General features: G+C 32.0%; 1 protein-coding gene across 8 annotated transcripts in view; it reads right to left on the bottom strand.

The window, feature by feature from the left end:
- Window positions 1-23,882, bottom strand: part of LOC127705489 (uncharacterized) — a 74,764-nt gene that overhangs the window by 22,037 nt on the left and 28,845 nt on the right. For 6 of the 8 annotated variants that reach the window (XM_052209807.1, XM_052209809.1, XM_052209808.1 and 3 more), the window contains 11 exons: window positions 22,468-22,516; window positions 21,739-21,773; window positions 17,301-17,373; window positions 14,857-14,926; window positions 14,037-14,244; window positions 11,399-12,946; window positions 10,089-10,782; window positions 9,302-9,509; window positions 5,981-6,535; window positions 871-968; window positions 195-293 (listed from right to left, as the gene is read on the bottom strand). In XM_052209807.1, the coding sequence (XP_052065767.1) occupies window positions 195-293; window positions 871-968; window positions 5,981-6,535; window positions 9,302-9,509; window positions 10,089-10,782; window positions 11,399-12,946; window positions 14,037-14,244; window positions 14,857-14,926; window positions 17,301-17,373; window positions 21,739-21,773; window positions 22,468-22,516 (3,637 nt within the window). The remainder of the gene's footprint in view (window positions 1-194; window positions 294-870; window positions 969-5,980; window positions 6,536-9,301; window positions 9,510-10,088; window positions 10,783-11,398; window positions 12,947-14,036; window positions 14,245-14,856; window positions 14,927-17,300; window positions 17,374-21,738; window positions 21,774-22,467; window positions 22,517-23,882) is intronic. The other 2 variants (XM_052209811.1, XM_052209814.1) reach the window with 2 other exon arrangements.

Here is a 23,882-nt window from a genome sequence, read left to right as displayed (position 1 = left end):
GACCGATAACACATAGATATAGCCACAGCCTTAACTGACCAGAGGCTCTGTTCCCAAAAATTTTTACATACATACATATGTTTCAGTTCAACTTATGATCAATTTTAATCGTAAGAATTTGTGTGAAAAGAGTTGCAGGTTCCTGATTTCAGACAAACAGATCTACACACGTCAGAGCCAACCTGACAACTTACTGTTTTTCCAATTAAATCAGCAGCAGATATACTCATTCTAAGTCTGGTTCCACTTAAGGCAGGATATTTGGCATGCAAGTCTGGAATTTCCCTTGTTTCCTGCAAAGAAATGGTATTAATTATATATTATCAGGTTATTTTATTTCTTATATCAGTTTGTATAATTGTGGCAAATGTAGAATAAAGACAATAAATAGTTGTGTGAGATAACTGGTACATAATTGCCCAATGTAATCAATTATTAGTTTTTATGTTAGAAAAGCATCAATCTTATATTCTAATTTGAACTGTGTCAAAATTTTAATATAATTCTGTAATATTCTCTGGCTCCCCTATTAAAAAGTATATGATAATGAATTTCAGAAAACCATCTCAATATCAAGTTGATAATTGTCCTTAACTTGAGTTTAACATATACTGTCGACTCCTTTTATTTTCGTGGATATTAATTTTTGTAGATTGTGAAAAACTTGCATTTTCGTGGATATTTGATTTTGTGGTTTTGCATAATAAAATTGAGAATGGAAATGGGGAATGTGTCAAAGTCTGCATATAAGCCTTTCAGAAATTTGTATTTCATTGAACATTTAAATTTGTTGTTCACCTGTACCCACGGAATTCATACAAATTGGTATCCCACGAATAGTAATGAATCCACAGTATGACATATACTTACAATGATATCAGAATCCGGCATATCAGGGTGTTCTTTAACAGTTTGTATCAGAGGTAGAGATTTGGGAGGCTGCTTTCCACCAGGTCGTAATGGACCACCTGGAAAAAAATAAAATTCATAAATAAATCATTCTTTTTTACAATTCTATTCCATGCAGTTGTTCTTGTTTTATTAAAAGATTTTTCAAGCCATCTTTTTATCAATTAACATGTTTAAATTCAAAAGTTATTTAATTAGTGCGTTTTAAACCTAAAAGTTATTTAATGTGTTTAATTCATAACAAGAGTTCCACTAAAATTCCATCCATCATTTATGTCTGACATACTCATATGTTTACACTTTACAGTAAGTTTATTAATATAAAAATAAATAAAATGCTCCGCAGGGCGCAGCTTGATACGACCGCAGAGGTCGAACCCTGAACAGTTGGGGCAAGTATGGACACAACATTCAAGCTTGATACAGCTCTGAATTTGGACTGTGATTAAATATTTGACACAGCATAGGTTTCTGACACAGAATGAATGTGGTCTAAGAACTTAAAAATTTTAAATTGGACATTCACCTATTATGGTCCAATATCCAAAATCTAAATACATGGTTAGATTCAGCATATCAAAGAACCCCAAGAATTCAATTTTTGATGAAATCAAACAAAGTTTAATTTTGGACCCTTTTGATCTCAATGTGGACAAAAATGATAACAGGGCCCAAAAATCAAAAATCTAAATACATGGTTAGATTCAGCATATCAAAGAACCCCATATATTCAATTTTTGTTGAAATCAAACAAAGTTTAATTTTGGACCCCGATTTGGACCAACTTGAAAACTGGGCCCATAATCAAAAATCTAAATACATGTTTAGATTCAGCATATCAAAGAACCCTAAAAATTCAATTTTTGTTAAAATCAAACTAAGTTTAATTTTGGACCCTTTGGACCTTTATGTAGACCAATTTGAAAACGGAACCTAAAATTAAGAATCTAAATACACGGTTAGATTCGGCATATCAAAGAACCCCAATAATTCAATTTTTGATGAAATCAAACAAAGTTAAATTTTGGACCCTTTGGACTTCAATGTGGACCAATTTAAAAACGGGGCCCAAAATCCAAAAACTTAATACACGGTTAGATTCAGCATATTACAGAACCCCATATATTCAATTTTTGTTGAAATCAAACAAAGTTTAATTTTGGACCCCGATTTGGACCAACTTGAAAACTGGGCCCATAATCAAAAATCTAAATACATGGTTAGATTCAGCATATCAAAGAACCCCATATATTCAATTTTTGTTGAAATCAAACAAAGTTTAATTTTGGACCCCGATTTGGACCAACTTGAAAACTGGGCCCATAATCAAAAATCTAAATACATGGTTAGATTCAGCATATCAAAGAACCCCATATATTCAATTTTTGATGAAATCAAACAAAGTTTAATTTTGGACCCTTTTGATCTCAATGTGGACAAAGTTGATAACGGGGCCCAACAATCAAAAATCTAAATACATGGTTAGATTCAGCATATCAAAGAACCCCATATATTCAATTTTTGTTGAAATCAAACAAAGTTTAATTTTGGACCCCGATTTGGACCAACTTGAAAACTGGGCCCATAATCAAAAATCTAAATACATGGTTAGATTCAGCATATCAAAGAACCCCATATATTCAATTTTTGTTGAAATCAAACAAAGTTTAATTTTGGACCCCGATTTGGACCAACTTGAAAACTGGGCCCATAATCAAAAATCTAAATACATGTTTAGATTCAGCATATCAAAGAACCCTAAAAATTCAATTTTTGTTAAAATCAAACTAAGTTTAATTTTGGACCCTTTGGACCTTTATGTAGACCAATTTGAAAACGGAACCTAAAATTACGAATCTAAATACACGGTTAGATTCGGCATATCAAAGAACCCCAATAATTCAATTTTTGATGAAATCATACAAAGTTAAATTTTGGACCCTTTGGACTTCAATGTGGACCAATTTAAAAACGGGGCCCAAAATCCAAAAACTTAATACACGGTTAGATTCAGCATATTACAGAACCCCATATATTCAATTTTTGTTGAAATCAAACAAAGTTTAATTTTGGACCCAGATTTGGACCAACTTGAAAACTGGGCCCATAATCAAAAATCTAAATACATGGTTAGATTCAGCATATCAAAGAACCCCATATATTCAATTTTTGTTGAAATCAAACAAAGTTTAATTTTGGACCCCGATTTGGACCAACTTGAAAACTGGGCCCATAATCAAAAATCTAAATACATGGTTAGATTCAGCATATCAAAGAACCCCATAAATTCAATTTTTGATGAAATCAAACAAAGTTTAATTTTGGACCCTTTTGATCTCAATGTGGACAAAGTTGATAACGGGGCCCAACAATCAAAAATCTAAATACATGGTTAGATTCAGCATATCAAAGAACCCCATATATTCAATTTTTGTTGAAATCAAACAAAGTTTAATTTTGGACCCCGATTTGGACCAACTTGAAAACTGGGCCCATAATCAAAAATCTAAATACATGGTTAGATTCAGCATATCAAAGAACCCCATATATTCAATTTTTGTTGAAATCAAACAAAGTTTAATTTTGGACCCCGATTTGGACCAACTCGAAAACTGGGCCCATAATCAAAAATCTAAATACATGGTTAGATTCAGCATATCAAAGAACCCCATATATTCAATTTTTGTTGAAATCAAACTAAGTTTAATTTTGGACCCTTTGGACCTTTATGTAGACCAATTTGAAAACAGAACCAAAAATTAAGAATCTAAATACACGGTTAGATTCGGCATATCAAAGAACCCCAATAATTCAATTTTTGATGAAATCAAACAAAGTAAAATTTTGGACCCTTTGGACCTCAATGTGGACCAATTTAAAAACGGGGCCCAAAATCCAAAAACTTAATACACGGTTAGATTCAGCATATTAAAGAACCCCAAGAATTCAAGAATAAAACCCCATTGAAATTGATCAAGAAATAAGCAATTTATACGAAGTATCTTCTTTTGCACAATACTGTGCAATTGATTATTTCTTGCTATTGCGCAATACTGTACAATTGACAATTTCTTGCTATTGCGCAATATTGTGCTATTGGATATTTCTTGCTATTGCGCAATACTGTGCAATTGAAGATTTCTTGCTATTGCGCAATACTGTGCAATTGAAGATTTCTTGCTATTGTGCAATACTGTGCAATTGAAAATTTCTTGCTATTGCACAATACTTATTATATAATAATTTACACATCCTGTTTGGTGTGTATCTCCTACCATATCATTATTATTTGCTTTTAAATATAAATCAGAAATAATCAACTTAAAATGGAAAATTTTAAAAGAAAAAAAAAAGGAAAAAAAGAAAAAAAAAAATCCCCCCCCAAAATTTTTTGAACCCCCTTTTGATTCATCACCCCCAAACTCAATCTCAGCCTTCCCTTTGTGGTATGGTACCTTGCAGTACAATTTCAGAGAGATCCATACACTTGAACACAAGTTATTGTCTGGAAACTAGAAAAATGCTTATTTTTGGCCCCTTTTTGGCCCCCAATTCCTAAACGTTTCGGGCAATTACCCCCAAACTCAATTCCAGCTTTCCCTTTGTGATATGGAACCTTGTAGTACAATTTCAGAAATATCCAAACACTTACACACAAGTTATTGTCATGAAACTAGAAAAATGCTTGTTTTTTGCCCCTTTTTTGGCCCCTAATTCCTAACATTTTGAGGCAATTACCCCCAAAATCAATTACAGCCTTCCCTTTGTGATATGGAACCTTGTGGTACAATGTCAGAGAGATCCATACACTTACACACAAGTTATTGTCTGGAAGTTACAAAAATGCTTATTGTTGGCCCCTTTTTGGCCCCTTATTCCTTAACTGTTGGTACCATAACCCCCAAAATCAATCCCAACCTTCCTTTCATGGTATTGAACCTTATGGTAAAATTTCATGGAGATCCATTCACTTAAACTAAAGTTAGAGTGCGAAAACCAATGTGTCTTCGGACGACGCCAGACGACAACGACGACGACGACGACGCCAACGTCATACCAATATACGACCAAAAAATTTTCAATTTTTGCGGTCGTATAAAAATTAAATATTCTTTTGTAACTACAACTTCAAAAGTTTCACCTGATTTTAACAATATGCTGTGTATTCTATAAGAATTACAGATTTTCATGTGAATTATTTACAATGGTTTAATTATGATCAGATTCCTTAATTATGATTTCAATAAGAGACAGGAATGTTTACATCGTTAAAAGAAGATAGTAATCACGAGAAGTACCATAATGACCAAAAATAAGGAATATAGACTTGTATACATTCTATATAAACACTAAAGTCAAAATATGTTATTACATTAATTGACCAGATCGGGTGTGGTTAAACATTTAAGTAATTTGGAGATGTTTTATTTAAGAAAGAGGTAAATATTGATTGAGATTTCAAATCAACTTATTTATATCAACATACAAATGTTAAGACTCTTAAAGGACAAACATGTCTTGGCCAGATTTTTTTTTTATTGTTTTTCAACTTTGCACTTGAAACAAGACATACTAACATATGGAGTTAAAAAAATCATTTCCATTCAATGATGGTTAATTCTACATTCTACTCCCACATACTCTGTACAACTACATACTATGGGAATTACTAACACCATCAATAAAAAAAAAATAATAAACAAAAAGTAATCAAAATAACACTAAGACAACAACAAAATTTACAATTACAAATTCAAACTTCTAATGCACTATATACAAACATGCTAGTGGTATGTCAAATTATTTTCTTAGTGCTTGTGTGGTTCATTGTAATTCTCTCAGGCAATATCATATATAGGGTTTAAAATGTTATTTTTGAAGAAAAAAAAAAACAAAAATATGCTTAAAGCATACTAATACAAAATTTCCATAAAAGCTCTTTTTGTCATTAGGAATGGATATCAATGTTAAATGTAGTGAAGATTTTAGTAGCATTCTGTAAACCTTTTTCAAGAATTAACACTGCAATTCCTCAAATATTTTTGTGTTCCTTTCTATGTGTTGAAGATACCTGTTAACTTGTTGTAGCTTCTGTGACTCTGCTCTGATACTTGAGAGCTAGCCACTGAACCCCTTTTCTTAATATCTGTTTCGTCCATATCTTGAAGACTCTCACTCTGTGAAGTCCTTGACCTTTCATGACCTTCTGGCCTAGAGTCATGTCCATATCTAGGTGAGGCATTTATATTTCTTGACAGAGGCCTAAATGCTGAAGGTTGGTCCATTTCTCTCTCATCAGACCTAACAATTGAGTCAACATTAACATATGGTGAACCTTTCCCATGACCAAGGGTAGATAACTCATTCAACATGTCACTTGGATTATCTTCTCCTGGATCTCTGTCTCGTGACATTTGGTCTTGATCAGGTGGTGACTTCTGTTGTGACAGTCTCCTTCTAAGTAGATCACTTTCATGTGGATGCAGAATTCCCGAATCTGTAGATTGAATGTCATCAAAATTGGATGAGTTTTCAGTTTTTTTAGTATTGTTAGTGCTTTGAGTGTTGGTGAGGTCAGGATCGAATTCAGGATTTTGTGCTGTGCCTTTCCCAATAGAGTGTCCACCTAGAAGAAAACGTTACATATGCTTGCATGCAATTTGTGTGTATAGTGCTATTATCTAGAGGACAGTTAAGTAACAATAAACAGAAGGATTTTCAAAGTATAATTCATATCTCTATGATTCTATTGTTTACCATATCATGACATCTTTCCTTTTTTACAAAGACAGAGAAAACATTTTTATATAAGATGAATATGAAATATTTGTATGGGCTTCTAACGATTTTTTTGTTTGTTAGCAAAAAAATATCTTTAAGAGCTAGAATTATTGCTATCAAATTCTAAAAGATCAATATTTTGAAAATGAAATTTCTATTTTAAACTCTTTGAATAGAAAATATACTGAAAACATTCTCTAGTATCTAAAACATATAATTAAACCTCTAAATAGTCCCAAAGATTAATAAAGAAATTTTAATTCATATTTGCAAATTTAAGCATCATATCAGTGAGAAAAAGAAAAAAAAAACAAAACAAACTTAAGCATCTTATTCAATTTTCAACCTTTTAGATAAGATAGGGAGAACTTTATAATTGATATTGATATACTAAATAACTAAATCTCATACTTTACTTTTGAAACAAAAAAAGTGCACAAGGTTGTGTACAAAGATATTAACAAAAAGCTGTATTTCAGCTTTAATAATGAATAAATATTAAAATTAAAAATTGAAACAAGACTGTTTTTTATAAAAACAAATTTAGCTATAAAACAAGGGTAAATAAAGTTAATGCAAGCAATAACTGTGCACTTGACACTACAGATTTGTGCTATGGTAAAACTACACAGAAAAACAAGACAAAAAATGTTACAATGCATATTCAAACAGAGTGCAACTTTGGCTAACTTATATGTTTCTGGTTTATACACTGATACATGCATTTATACTTTATTAATCCAACATATTCTCAAGTACAGCCAAACCTGTTTTTAATGTCCTCTTCTGGACCAGAGAAATCTGACCTTATAAGAGAAGTGACCTTAAAATTGAGGTTCAAAATGCTTAGATATGGCTTAGATATGGCTACAGTGGGTGACCTTTATAGCAGATTTGACTGTATATATAATTCACTATATTCTTTCTTTCCAATATAAATAAATCAAATTAAAAGGTTTAAGAAGCTGTTTGGTACTGCACCCTAATCCCAACAGTAGGGAAAAGTGGTTTATCCATATCAATTTTTAAATCTGCTGATTGCAGGAATTTTTCTCACAAAAAAAATGCCCATAATGAAATAACAGAAATTATTTAACTAAACAAATTTTTGTACGATAAAAAATTATATAGATACAGAAACGTAAAGAACCAGAAACATATATCTTTGCTTAGCCTAACAAAGCTATTCAAAATCAGCTACCAAAACTAAACAACAGTTATTGTTACAATTTCATTTCCCCATTATAAAAGCATAAAGTAAAACTTAACAAATTTATCAATTATCTTTCTGACGGCAACTAAATGTATGATGAAGTTAACTCTTGTTTTGATCAAACTGACTTCAAATCCTTGTACAAAATATTTGAATATAAATATGTGGCCTTTGTGCTGAGAATACAAAACAAGGATAATGTGACATTTAAGTCTGAAGTCAAAGACAGAAAATTTGCAATAAATGCTGAAAAAAAAACCCATTTATATCTGTTTTTCATTCGGTGTAATTCATTACATTTAAGCTGAAAATATCACCCTAACTATCCTGATCTTGTAAAAAGGAACCCCCTCCCAATATTATTAGTATAGTGAAGTAAGTAAATTCAATAATTATCTCCCCTTTAACATGTCGGCCCAAAATTATATTTCACAACCGCTTATAAAGTACATAGACAGCCAGATGGATGAATGGCAGAACAGGGTAATTTCTACATATCCCCCAAAATTTTTGTTTGCAGGAGTTTATAATTAAGGTAATAAATAAATTTTATATTATGAAATTGTAACATAAATCAAACAGAATTTAAGAAATTACATTCCATAAAAGCAACACTAAATTACTGCAATGTGGTAAACTTGCAATCCCTAACATACATGTTATGACAAAGAGCTTATACTTTGATTTTTTTTTACAGAAAGCATTATTATATAATTCAACTTATTATAATGTCAGAACATGTAGGAAAGCAAATCTACCATTATAGCAGTGAAAAATACAAGCTTTCTTGGTTATTATCTAAAACACACACATCAAAACACACTTTCACACACATTTTTATACATTTCACACTCCAAATGATAGCTATCAAATATTTCACAAATAATCATTAAAGGACAAACATCAATAAAATATGTTCTGTTTCCAAGTGCAAGGATTAATTGGGAAGTGTATTGAAAGTGCTAACAAGTTAAGTAAATATGTTAACCATTTAATAATGATGAATTGTTGAAAAATAAATCTAAGTTAATGGAAAATATTATTGAAAAATAAGCAATAAATTGTTACAAAGCAAAAATGAAACATACATGTTCTGAAAACCAGCGTTAACAATTGGTAGTATCTTTATATTTAAAGTTCCAACTTTTGTTTGCAGCATTAAAAGGTTAAATTAATCAAAGTAAAATTTAGAACACTTCAATCAAAGCTTTTTAGAAACTGAAATCTGTGCAAAAAAGCTTTAAAGCGTGAATGAAAACTAAGATGTAAAAGCCAAAGTTGAAACTTGTATTCTAATAAAATTCAAATTTTAAACATTTTCATTAATTTTTTAACAAGTTACTAATTTGAAATACAAATCGTAATGATATCAACTATAATTGTGAAATGCATTTTTACCATGTCTGGAGCGAGGATCAGCATTTAAATCGGGTTGTACCAACATCCTTAAGTCTTCTTCAACTTGACCTCTAGTAGGTAAACCTTCAGGATACCTTGATCTTCCCTGGTCATAAGACCGGTTGTCATGGTAATTATCTCTATGGGGATGGTACTGTCTTCCCATGGAATCTGATGGCTTACCATATCTTGGGTCTATGACTGGGTTCTTAAACAGTAAGTAAATTTAAAGTAAGTAAGAAAGTTGTGAGTTCATTTCTTTTTCAACCAGTAGCTAAAATTTATAAAATGTAATGTGTGATGTACATGTGGGTGATTACCCTTTGTCTGTTTACTAATTAGTAGGAATAAATGACACTTAAAACTGTTAGTACCGATTATATTATCAGAGTACTCCAGTACTTTTAAGTATTTGAACCTTTAGTACTTGAGTATTGATTTCACAAGAAATTGTCATTAAAAAATATTCAGAAATTTTTATTGTTAAGTAAAAACCTGAAAATTACACTATACACAGCATGATCAACAATTGTTTAAATACTAATCCATTTAATACAAATATCTTGGTGATTATAATCCTCTGTTAACATATAGTTGTTTATTCCAATGTATCGAACATGTCACATTCTTCACCAGTAATGTATGATAACTCTGTAAGTATCAACTAAACTTTATATGACATGTTTTGAATAGCAGTATTGTAAGATTCATAACTACCTGGAGCATCAATAACTTCAACCTCCATATCATATATTGATATAACTTGTCTACTTTCCATATAACCTACCTGATGTGAATGAGTTGGTGGCAAGGTTGGAGTGGGATAATTAAAGAAAGCTGGCTGCTGCATCCTAACTTCCAAGTTTCTTTCGGCATCTAAAATTTCCTGAGAAGTATGTGGAGTTTTGGCTTGTGCAATTTCTTCAACAATTTGTTGCCGCACAGCTGTAGGTAGTGGAGGTCGGTTTGGAGTGTCATCCATCATGTCTCTTCGTGTATTGTGAATATTTTCATATGTATGATGAGAAAGGTCAGGATTTGTGTCATAATGAGAAAGTTGAGTCTGTTCTGTCCGTGACGGTTCTTGAGGTTGCGGTCCATTTGATTTATCTTTATATTTAGTCAATGTACTATATCCGTCTTCAGGTTCTCTATAACCTGGATGATATTGTTCATGCGTGGGTAAATGATCACGATTATGACGAATGTGATATGGATCTTCCTCATTAAAATTGTCCTGAGAAGAATACACAAATTTTTGTTCTGTTTCCTGAGGTTGTGATCTATCATACTTTGACTGTGCATATGGATCCTCCAGTCTACTAGGATTTTGTTTTTCTCTCTGTCGAGATTCAGTTTGTGGAGAGTACTGTCCGAAATTATCTCCTTCCCGCAAACTACTAGTTAAATCTTTCCTATCCTGTTGCATAGATTGCTGTAACCTATCATGTGTAATGTAGTCATCAGGGTGCTTCCCACTTCTATAAATAAAACAAAACATAATAGAGATCTATTTATCTTTGATGAGAGTGCTTTGTTAAAAAAAGATCTAAAACAACTATACATAATACAAACTCGTCAAAATAAATAATACAATGAAAAATGTAGGCCGGAGAGCACTTACAATGTTGATAACGGTAACCATATTATATACATTGAAAACAAAATATCAATTGGCTAAAATATCATTTCCAAACATATCTGATATGACTGATTTAAACCTTCTGCCATAAATTTTATCAGAATCTGATGTGTATTGGGCATAAGTGCTGATACAATGTATGGACAACAAAATTCATTTGTAGATTGCTAATTTGCTTACTAAATTTTGAAATGCAATAAAGAAGTAAATATTTAGGAAAATGTAACCCCACCAAATTCTGTGTGTGCCAGTTCCAAGTCAGCAGCCTGTAATTTAGTGGTTGTCATTTGTTGCCGTGTATCATAATTGTTTTTGGTTTATTAATTTGCACATAAACCAGGCCATTTGTTTTCTGGTTGATAGTTGTCTCATTGGCAATCATACCACATCTTCTTATTTTTATATTCTTTAGATACATGGTATAAAAACAATATTGAGTTAGAAAATTAAATTACCTTGAAGAATTCATCTGCATGTAAGGATAATCCTCTGGATGTTGTTCATTATCCTGTCCTCTTCGTACTTTGATAATTTTACTGTATTCCACCTCTGGTTCCTTGGCTTTAGTCTCTGAAGAAGGCTTTTGTCTATATCCATGAAAAGGATCATAAATTCTTTGAGTTTGAAAGGGATCATACATACCACTATCATCATCATACCCTGGACTTCTAGGTGCTTGTTTCTCATGAGCATCGTCAGAATAACGACCTGGTGACAGGTCCTGTGGAGTCGCATGAGATTTTTGCATTTGTTCTTGTTGTCTATCATATGCTGCACTCAGAAATTCATGTGGTGGTTGTCTCCCATCATTAAACATAGGATTATCCAATTGTGAATGTCCATTATGTCTTTCTAAATATTCACTTTTTGGTCGTTGTCTTTCATATCTCCTATCAGAGTCCCTATGTCGTCTTGAAGCATTGTGCATTTGTTCTTTTGGTATGGCAGGAAGACCATCTGTAGGGTCACGTTTACGTGACCTTCGTTGTTGATCAGACTCCTCAGAATAACCAGACCTTGAATCTCTTGGTCCGTACTGAGAATTTTCTTCTGGATACCTTGAATCCATATTTGATTGATGCTTTTCTGCAGATCGAGACCTGTACCTATCTGCTTCTTCTGGATATTGTGATCTTGAATCTCGAGGAACTCTTTCTGATGCATATTTGTTAAAGGAGTCCTTTGGGACTCCTGATTGAGAATTAAAATAAGGACTGTTTTTATGCCTTGATTTTGGTCCATGTGGACTATCATCACTTGGATCTCTTTGCCTAGGATCATTTTGTCTATTATCATTTAGATATTGTTGCCTAGGATCACTTTGTCTAACATCATTTGGATATTGTTGCCTAGGATCATTTGGATATTGTTGCCTAGGATCATTTGGATAGTGTTGCCTAGGATCATTTTGTCTAACATCATTTGGATATTGTTGTCTAGGATCATTCTGTCGGCTTTCATTACTAGGATATCCTGGTCTAGGATCATTCTGACGGCTATCATCACTTGGGTATCGTTGCCTAGAGTCATTTTCTTGATGTCTGTGACCCTTTTGTTTTGGCTCTCTGTGTCTCTCATTGTACCTTTCTCTAGGACTTGCTTTTTCTTGCTCCTGAACTTTATTATTTCTTGGATCATTACGATAACCATGGAAAGGGTCATATGTTATTCCTTTTGGCATGTTTTTGTCTATAGGAATTTTGGGCCTTGAAGATGGACTACTAGGAGATCGTTTATCATCTCGGAAGTGAGGATCATCAGGGGTTCTTGGTTCATGCTGCCTATTGTTGGAATAAGTGCCTATTTGATTAGGAGGACTTCTATTATAATCTGGAGATCTATTTTCTGGAGGTCTCTGTTTCCTTTCATGTGGGGACCCCACATCAGGTCCTTCAGTCCAAAATTTTTTACTCATAGGAGACCCTTCATCTTCATCCCATTCCATAAAAGCAGACTTAGGGACTAGCTTTTGTGGACTGTTATTGTTAGGTTCTTTTTCTGTACTGTAAACCAAATAGAAAGACACTATATTTTAAAGTATTCATATACAGTAGTTATAAAATACAAGTCTTTCAATTCCTGCTTCTGAAACAAGAATGTGTCATTTCTAAGTCATATTTATTTTACAACAAACAGGGTTGGTTTTTTTATCAAATAATCACGCAGATCATAAACCTCATAGGCGGATCCAGGGGGGGGGGGGGGGGGGGGGGGGCTTTTGTGGGAAAAATTTGGTTGATTATATAGGGAATCACTGAAGCATGACTGGAGCGGCCCCCCTTAGGTCTGTCAGTGGGCCCCCCTTATGAAAAGTTCTGGATCCGCCACTGAACCTTAAATATCCTATTGTCCTCAACATGCATAAAATATTTTCGACTCAATGTTAAGCAACTTACAATCAATTAAATATTCAGTCCAGCCTACTAGCAAATTAGCATAGTTGTGGTCAGTGACTGTCCATAATTTTAATACATATATGTTTCATTGATTTTGATTGGCTGACAACAATCTTGTGTTTCTTGTCAGCCAATCTTGTGTTTCTTTTAGTAGTTTCTAATTGTTTTTGACATTTTGTTCTCATTTTGTGCTGTTTCGCCACTGTCCTAGGTAAAGGGAGATTTGAGCACTCACAAACATGTTTAAACACAGCCTGTAATTCAGTGGTTGTCATTATTGCTGTCTGCCATATTTATTTTTTTCTTATTCGTTAATTATCTTGTTATCTGGCCATTGGTTTTGACACTTGAACTGTTTCACATTTTATCATGTCTGGGCCTTTCAGATCTTACTTTACAACTCAGTTATCATCATTGTAAAAGGCTGAATGGTGACCTATAGTTACTTAAATCCACATCATTTGGTCTCTGGAGGATAGTTGTCTCATTGGCAACCAAACCACATCTTGTTATTTTATTTTGATGTGAAATGGTTTATTTATTTTTAATTTTCAATAATAAATTCTTTAATAATAGAATTATTCAACTTTATTTGTTCATGTGTAATAGCAAAGGTATATTGACATATTCTTTTTGGAAAATTTTTATCTTCAAGTACAAAATGCTTTTAATTCTGAAACACAAAAATAATACTTACATGGAAGGTCCTCTTAACATGGCGGCTGATTTGAGAAGACTTATCCACATATCCATGTTCTCTTGGTTATCTGATGCAAACATGTAGGTTTTCATGTTACTGTGCTCTGCTTTGAAGGCATACTTTTTACTAGATTCTCCAGGCAGACATTGACCTATTTTATAGCTAGGAAGTAATATTGAACCTATCTGGTTTTTCTCTTCATCATCTGAAAAAAATCATCATATTTCAATTAATATCGAGGTAAACATTTTCAATAACTAAAAAAAATACCAAATAAAATTACGGAAATTTAAATAAGATCTGTGAAAATTTTATGTACCGGTATGTAAAATCTTAAGAAATTTACACCAGTCCAAAAAGACAACTAACTCCTAGTTTGTTGACCTTGTTATGCAAATCTTCAAAATCAGTTATAAAATGTAGGTCATGATGATCCAGTCTATTGTATAGGCATTCAGAAGCATCTAAAATGCATATACGGATAACTTAGTCCTATTCAAAGTTTGAAATGAAACGAAATATCACTTAAACACTTAATATAGGTCACAGTGACTAAACTTTTGCACAGACCTTCATTAGTACTAAAAGTGTGTCCATAGAAATTTGTTTTATTCCTCTGTAACTAAGTTCTAAATATTAACACCTCAGTGCAGTCATTGATGTGTAAAACAACAAATATTTATACAGGCCCTCCCTATAGTTTTTGTAGCAAGGAGGCAGGCAACAATTGTTTTTTTGTTTTTTGCTTGACCATATTACATATATCTCATTGCATAAACATTAGAATACAAGTTTTAAACACATGAAATATATATACCTTTATAGAAAAACAACCCAAAATCAGCTAAAACACACCATCTTTTCTTCCATGATTTAAAACCACTTTCCTATAATAGAACAAAGCATGCATCTGTAGTACATTGTATTAAATGGCATTTCCTTTCATACATGAAATAAATTACATATAGGCTCGCTGGCCAAGTGTTCTAAGTAGTTCATCTACAGTTATCACTAGCCTGTTAAAGCTGATATTGTGAGTTGGAACCCTACTCATCTTAACCAAGATTGTGAGTTGGAAACTTGCTCGTCCATCTTAATTGACTAGTATTGCCAGGTTTTCTGTCTAGGGTCAGTGGTTCTCTCTGAGTGCTTTGGCTTCCTTCACTAATAAAAACTGGCCAACATAATATAGCCAGGAGTGCTGATAGTCGCGTTAAACACAATCAACCAATAAATCATTCATGCTTAAAAACAGTGATTGGAAGATACTTTTTCAGAGCAAACTGACGAGTCTGTATCTGTTAATTTTTTTATCATTTGTGTTTATCCTTACACTGACCTTGGTCTGCTGGTTTTTTTTTTTCAATTTTGTGTCTATTTTGTCAAAGATTCAAAAGTGTCTCAATTGGTTTTTTGGATATAATGTGCTTGCCCCAAGTCTGGGGGTAAATTTGTATTCAATTCGTGAACTTTTAAGTTCAAACCAAAGATTTCATGAAACTGGTATTTGCTGCAACTAACCCAATCTAAGAGCAGATACGCAAAAGCATAGACTGGTCAGTCTAAGTGCAGTCATGCTATGTAAAGCTGGGGTGAGGCCTTTCTGCAATTTTTAATTACCGTAGAAAGGCTTGTATAGTCCGCGGTTTTATTCTCCAAAATTGGACCTTCCAGACGGGGTGCGGACTATAGAGTACAATAAGCAAGAAATAAGAGAAAAATTTCAATTTCGCGGTCGAGGTGGTTTGTTTACGTTCCGCCATCTTTGTTATTTCTATTGTAGAGGGCGCTCTTATCATTTTTCAAACTAATAATTTTAACTCATCCATATTAATAAGTTATTTCTATTCAATCTCAAATTAATACTGATAAATATAAAAACTAAACCTTTCATTACAAATTTCTCGTTTCTTTTCAATGCATTGGTTGAAATAAACTGGTATCTGCTCGATTGAAACGATACAAACATAGTGAAAAAGACAACCGTAAACCAGCTTAGAATTTGTAAACTACAAAACGAAATCGGTTATTGTTCGTTCCGTTTTGGTGTTTCATACTGACTAATATGGTTTGTATTAGCTTAAGACCCTTCAAACATTAATGTGATAGATATATTAAAGACTGTTTTACAAAAGGATGGAACTGTTTTACTTTCAAAGTCGTATTATAGTGATATCTGTTATGTACGGATTTCGACTCTCACCGGTTAATTTCTTCTTTTACACGTGCTTTTTAAACTTCCTGTTTAAACATACACAAGTTTCTAAATTGTTTTTTTAAGTGAATTAAACTTATTTTAACAATCATGAAGCATTCTAGAATCATTAACAAGCAGTTTCAGCTTCTGTTTGATGATGGAAAACAGGTTTTTCCAAGAAAATACCGCAAACGACCGCACAGGATTTGAAATTACCGGAGTTTCATTAGACCTTTTCTAACAGTTACAAAAAGTTTTTTTACCTAAAATTTCGTGGGGAGAAGGGGGTGCGGACTATGTACCACTGCGAACTATACAAGCCTTTCTACGGTACAAATTAAGAAGATTATATGTTTAAAATCTGGTTCAGTGTGAAAAACTAGTAAAGAAATGTTTTTGTCCAGATTAGGAAAAAACATTGCTCACTGGACCTTAAATATTCATGATGTTTATGTTAGTAGGTCATGTGTGTCAAATATAATAAGTAATTATTCATGAGTTTAAATATAGTTTTACCTGACAGAAAATTATGTTAGTGTCGTGTACATGCTTATTTTCTTTTTGAAACTCCATTAACTAATTTAATAAAAAAAATTCAGTCAATGGGAATCCATTTATTATTGTGGGTACAAATTTTCAAGGATTAAGGAAAGATTAAATTTCTGTGGATATTTTGATTTTATTCAGTTAATTAGGATTCACTTATATTTGCAGGTACCAATTTTCAAGGAATTGAAGAAAAATTCAATTTTCGTGGATATTTGATTTTAGGGTTTTGCCATAGTGTGCATTCAAGTCTATAGTAAATATAGTACATCGTTGAACTTTTAAACTGGTGGTTAACCTGTGACCATGAAAACCATGAACATTAGTATCCCCCGAATAACAATGAATCCACAGTATCTCCTAGAGATGAATTACTATATGTAATTCAATTATATGAAGACAGGGGATTTTTGGTGCAAATTTTATCTCAAGTATTTTATTTGCCACTATGTACTTAAAATGGCAAAAGAATTTTATTTAAAGATCTACAAGCCAAACAGATGAAATGTGATTCTTACCTGCCTGTAAAGCCATCCCTTCATGGCGACCATATTTGTTTCTTCTCTTTTTGCTGGAGGTGCTTTTAATGACCTGAAATGTAAACAGTTGATTAGATAGGGTATACCTGTAATGGCTTTTTGAAATCTTGGAACTGTCATTGTAAAATAGTTTGTTAGTTTATGCTTTCAAGGTTATCTTATAAAAGCATTTTTAAAGATTGTAAATATACAGAGCTAACTCTATTTCCTTTATAGTGATCCTTCTAAGATAAACATTACTACAACAGATTTCAAAACACCTTTTTTTCCTTTCAGCTATTTAAAAATTAAATTTTGTTTATATAAAATTAATATTTGGTAGGGTGGAGGGGTATGATCCCCTATTTTATTTTTCAAGAAAGAGGGAAGCAGATCTAATCAAATAGAATAGAGAATGGAAACAGGGAACGTGTCAAAGAGACAACAACCCGACCACAGAGCAGGAAACATCCCAAGGCCACCAATGGGTATTCAAAACAGTAAGATACTCCCACATCCATAGGCGGGCTTCAGCTGGCGGTCTTCAGCTGGCCCCTGAACAATAATATATACTTGTTCAGTGAAATGGACGTCACACTAAACTCTGACACATATAAATGAACCAAAATTAAAAAAACACAGAAGACTCACAAAAGCTAGAGTCTGGTTCCTGACTTGGGACAGGTGTAAAAAAGCGACAGGGTTAAACAAGTTTTGTGAGATCTCCGAACCCTCCCCCTATACATATAGCCAATGTGGAATGAGCAAAAACATTTAGTTAGCAAGGTTTTATAACCATAGCCTTCACCTTAGATATAGAGACCTAAAAATCAATACAAAACATACATATTCATGTAAGTTTGCAATCCAATACATAAAGTATTTGAATTAGTATCCGGAAACGAATATGACTAACAGACTGACCGACAGAGTATCGGACTGAATGACTGATGGGTCAAAACCTATAATCCCCCATCTACTTTGAACTGTGTGGTATAATAAGTATCAGCTGATATCAAAGATGTATTCGATGGAAAAGCTTGAAGCAACTACAATATCTCAAATTAGGGAAATACGATAAATGCATCAAATACATATATTTACATATATGTATATTCAATAAAGATACATATGGTTAAAGCGACTACAGTGTAGTATCACTGATATCGACATAATTAATTACAGAACATCAGTGAAGAAGAGTTTTGTAATATATTAGGCAGAGGACAGAATTCCTCATTTTAGTGATTTCAAGGTGATGTCCGGATTGCAGATAATTAACATCTGTAATTCAGAAATCAATGCAGATGTTACGCAACAAGATAAAAGTTTTTTTTAACAGTTATAACTCACATTTAAATTTTGTTTAGTAATATTCCATAAAACCATATGCATAGGAAATTGAATGAATCTCACACTAGGTTCAAAGATTCACAATACTTTGTAAGTATGTTTGAAAAAACAAATTCAGTAATACAAGGCGCTAATTCATAAATTAAGAAGGAGAATAGAATAAATATCTCCTAAAATTAAGCAGAACGATTCTTAATGTATTCGTCCAATAAAATAATTACACACATTTCAATTCTAAAAAGATTTCACCAGATTTTACAGAAATACATTGTACTTAAAATTATGCAGCTTGTCTAGTGTTTTCAAATGGATTCACATTATTAACAGTACAAACCTTACAAGCTTAAGAATGATATTTGCAGTTTTCATTTTATCTCATTTCAATAACCTAAAGAACTTAAACATGAATTTTATTCAAAGAAATCAATTTACAGATATGAAATTAGATTCTTTTATGTGCACTTAAAAGAAAATTAAATTATGTTATAAACAGCTGAATGAAAGTGTTGATTAATTTTTTAAAAAGATAAGCAGAAATTATAACCACAAAATAAAGCCACAAAATTTAGCTGCCTACCTGATTTTAAAGCAATTCATTTTCCATCAAAATTTGAGCTGTAATCAATTTTTATAGATTACAAGGAAATAGAATTGCAGATTCCCCATCTGAGGTTTAACATTTATAACCTTGTGAACATTGTGTTGCGTCATGGAAGTGATTTGGAAGATAATGCATAAAACAAATTGTAGCAGTATTTCTTGATTGGTTTTTTCTGTGATTACAATTTTTTAGTAAACTCAGCTGTAGAAAGTTGGCACCGTTCATTATTTATCATAACAATGCATGGTAAACAACTGTTCCTTCCTTTTGATTGATTTCGGGTTTCTTGTCGCCATTTCTAGTTTTATCAAAGAATGCATGAATTCCTTTAAAGCAAAGTGCATTTAATAAGTCAAGGAAATTTGTTGAGCATGTAAACATACCAAGGTTAGAACAGGTGTAACAACTTGTTTATTATATACCTTACAAATATTTATCATTATTTTTGGCATTTACAGATGTAATTCAATATTTTACAGTTTTGGTTAATTAAAACACACTGTATTTTCTTTCTAACAGTTGACAGTTTATATACTGACATCTTTTTACACAACAATGCTACATTTTACTTTAGAACAAAATACACTTAAGGTGGTACCAAACACCTTTACTAAAATTAATTTGGCTCGTTTAATTTTCATAAAATTTTGACAAAATATTTACTTTGACCCTTCGACAAAAATATGAAAATTTCAAAAAACTTGAACCACACACTTTATCGGAAAAAATTTCATTGGATATATAGCAGTGTGACAAACACTAATTTTAATCATTGAGAAGCTTAATATTTCCTTAACAATAGAACGTGATTAAAACGTTCAGCTGATTTTTACAGAGTTATCTCCCTGTAGTGTTATGTACCACCTTAATATCTAAATCCAAATGAGAATTATATGGAATATAGATAACTTTAGTTCAAAATCCTAATCAAATAAGAAGTGCCATGCTTTATGAACAATCATTTCATCAATAAATATTGGAAAATTTTAAAGATTTCTACTCATCAAAGATAAAAGGCATATAATTTAGGTTGGAAAATGAGCATTTCATTTCAACTACATATATAAGACTCATCATTGACTCTTGAAGCAAAACAGCTGGAAAGCCAAATCAAAAGTCTGGCTAAAGTGTTGAAGGATAATAGTTACTGTAATCATATCCTTGACTTGATTTCAAATGAAGACAATACTGATATATACCTTCAGCTTGTTTCTATAGCCAAGCTGAATTTTATGCAAAGATCGGCTAAACTGGTTTCTCCAATCAGGCCAAAGAAATCTTGTTTCTCATGTATTATTTAGTGACCAGTAAGAGTATGAGTTAACAATGCATTACTTTACCAGTTCAGTATAGGAGGCTATGAATATCAAACATATTTTACAAAAGAAAGACTTTCTTTGATATTAACCATTATCTTGTGTTTTAACCTCTGTTATCAAACTATAGTATTTTATATACAAGGGTGTTTGCTTACAAAAAACTTAACTTGTTTTCTGGTTAATTTAAGATAGTTAAATGTATAATAAATTTCTCTGTTTTAATGACCAATAGCGCCATGAACATATTTATGTAAGCTGTTTAATAGCATGCAAACTATGATGTTTCTCTACATTAAAGTACTCAACTATAAAAAGAGATTGAAAAAAATCTTTTTGTACATTCAATATATGTCATTGTATATAGTTATTCAGACCAAGATGTCATTAAATGTAATTGGATATCCTGCATTTATCATGCTTTATCATTGAATAAGTTTAAATTTGTGAAAGACTCCATACTAAATTGTTGAAATCTATCCTTTTGCATTAACCATATCTATATTTTCATGTAAGTAGATACACTAATTCAGGCAACCAGGCTCATGGGTGTATCTAATAGTTAGAAGTATGTATTCCTAACGTTTGAAACACTATAGTAACAATCGTGAGATGTCATGGGTAGTCAAGGTCATTAACCCCACCCCCGGCCCCCTTGTAGTAAATTTAGCTAAATTTATATTATAGTACACATTTGCTATTCCACTTCCTATATACAAGGTGATAGGATGTGCCGCTGGAATAGGTCACATTTTCAAGCTTGAAAATATGTGATAGGTGGGGAAATCTATCAGAATTATATGATAAGGTTAATAAAATTCCCATTACTTGTTATATATTTAAAGCCTTGTAATTTTTTTCACAGCCAAAAGTAAACATTCCATAAGGAATATGAGCCTCAGATCTGAGTTCCGAGCAAAGATGATATTTTCTCGATTATGACCAAACCAATATGGGAAAAGGTTACATTTTTACCTAAGCAATATATGAAAAGGGTGGGGTAACAGAACCCCAGTGGCACCCCTATCAATTAAGTATTGAAGTGTCCCCCCCCCCAAAAAAAAAAAAAAAAACTTGCTTCACATAGGAACTAAGAAATCCCCCTTTTTTTTAAATAAATCATTTATACCACTTGTACAAATTATACATAAGTAAATTATTTTCTTACTTGACTTTTGTTGGTGTTGCTACTTTTCTGTTTGACTGCAAAACAAAATCCAAATATCAGTTTTACAAATAAGCATTAAAGAAATTTCACATAAACAGAGTTTGTAGTAATTTCCATTAAAATTTAGAATATAAAAATCTTTAATCAATGAAATGTACACAATGTTTCCAGCTCCACAAAATTTTTATCACAAATTTCGGATCTCCAGTCCTTCTTCAAATAACCTTGATAAGAATCTTTGAAAACACGAAAAAAGATCCTCTCAATCTTTTCTTTAAGTCATTTCTACATTCACTGATAGATTATTAACTTATAAAACATCTAACCTAGAAAAAATACCAATATGAGTAATGTCACGGACAGTTAAAAATCATATCCCCCGGGTACACAGGGCCGTCAACCATCAATTAACAAGATACCTATCTATCATAAATATGTAACCCTTAAATTATTTTTTCATTTCACAGGTAAACTAGTGAATCCAACATTAAAATGATCTCAGTTAAGGATAATGTATGGTCAGTTAATATATGAATGTTTAATGATTCCTTGAAACATTACTAGATCAATATTCATACAATAAAACAGGATATGTTCCAAACTTCTAAATTGATTCTGAGTCAAATTTCCAATGATTTACACATAATTGGACAGTTATAGTAATATGTAGATAGAATTGATTCATTGAAGGTCTCTCAAAAACAAATGAACTTGAATTTTCATACATACTTGTGGTGATGTGGGACTCGTTGGTGTTCTTGGTGGTGATGATGATGAACTGAAGTTAAAAAAAATAATAAAATTAGTTTATCATAACTGCTGATTCAAAATCTTTTAAACCATACTTCAATCAAATGTTTTCATCAAGTAAATATTAATACTTTTGTTATCTAATTCAACAATGTATGTATTTTATAAAAAATCCTATCAAACAAAACAATGACAGTACTCTGTTGTACATGTACCAGTAAAAGTGGAATTTGCTTTTAACAAATATGATTTATATGCATAAAACTTGTGGGGAATAATTTAAACTTAAATCCTTGCTAGGTATTAGAGAATAGTTGGCAAAGTAAAGATTGCTATATGAATGTGTAGTATTTAGCCATCTCATTTTTCTACTTTACTGCTGAAATTTAAATTATAGACCACTTTCGGGTTATGTTCTGCACCGGAATAGTTCGTCAATTATGCATGCCTTTATGACGTCATTTACCAGATAAAGTGGACCACATGTATCCCTGCATTATTAAAGTTCATCAAGCGTCTTCGTGATTGTCATTATGCAGGATAAACTAGAAATAATTGTTGTTCGGTAGGTACTTAATCACAATTCCCCAATGACAGCAGTGTTGATAATCAATTATTAGAATTTAATTTGCCAAATAATTTGTGCAATATAGCATTTTTTTCAACCACTCCCTCAACATGGGAAGGAAGTGACGATGCCCCTAAACGCACTAATGATGTTCACTAAAACCAAAGTTTTTGACAGAATTGCAACAAACTCGAAAGTGGTCTATTCAGAGGCTGCACTTTCAATCAAACAAACTGCTAGAACAAATCAGATAGATTCTGATTGACCAAATACATGCAAATGTTGGAATGAATCAATCTGATTGACTATTCATTTCAATATATATGTATTTGGAAATACTTTAATTTGCAAATTCTTACTTTTCTTCAATATCTACATCTTTGGTTATTTAAAAGAGACGCTACAAAATTTAAAATTCACCACAGATTGATATAATTTGTGTATTTAAACTAAAGTAAACACACACTTTCGAATTTATTTGAGAAGTTAAACCTAATCAAGTGTATAATAATTTTGACAAGTTATGAATGAGATTGCTTATACATGATTGATTAGTACCAGAGTAGACACTATTGGTGATAAAATCTATAGATAAAACATCACTATAACAGTCTGTATGATGTAATATAACAGTATGTCACATTTATATGTCAAATTCTTGTTTTTGCATCTGTCAAGTTCGTGCAATAAACTTTTTTTATAACATCTGTATGTACTTGTATATCTGGAGATTTTTATGAACAATGATTTGACTGATAAGGCCAGGTCAACAAAATATCGATTTAAACCAATGCAATACTGAAATCAACAAATGTAAAATTCTACA

The sequence above is a fragment of the Mytilus californianus genome, unplaced genomic scaffold (genome assembly GCF_021869535.1).
Source record: "Mytilus californianus isolate M0D057914Y unplaced genomic scaffold, xbMytCali1.0.p SCAF_6, whole genome shotgun sequence".
Taxonomy (NCBI): Eukaryota; Metazoa; Mollusca; class Bivalvia; order Mytilida; family Mytilidae; genus Mytilus; species Mytilus californianus.
The sequence above is the reverse complement of the archived record's forward strand: the minus strand, read 5'-3'. Positions and strand labels throughout refer to the sequence as shown.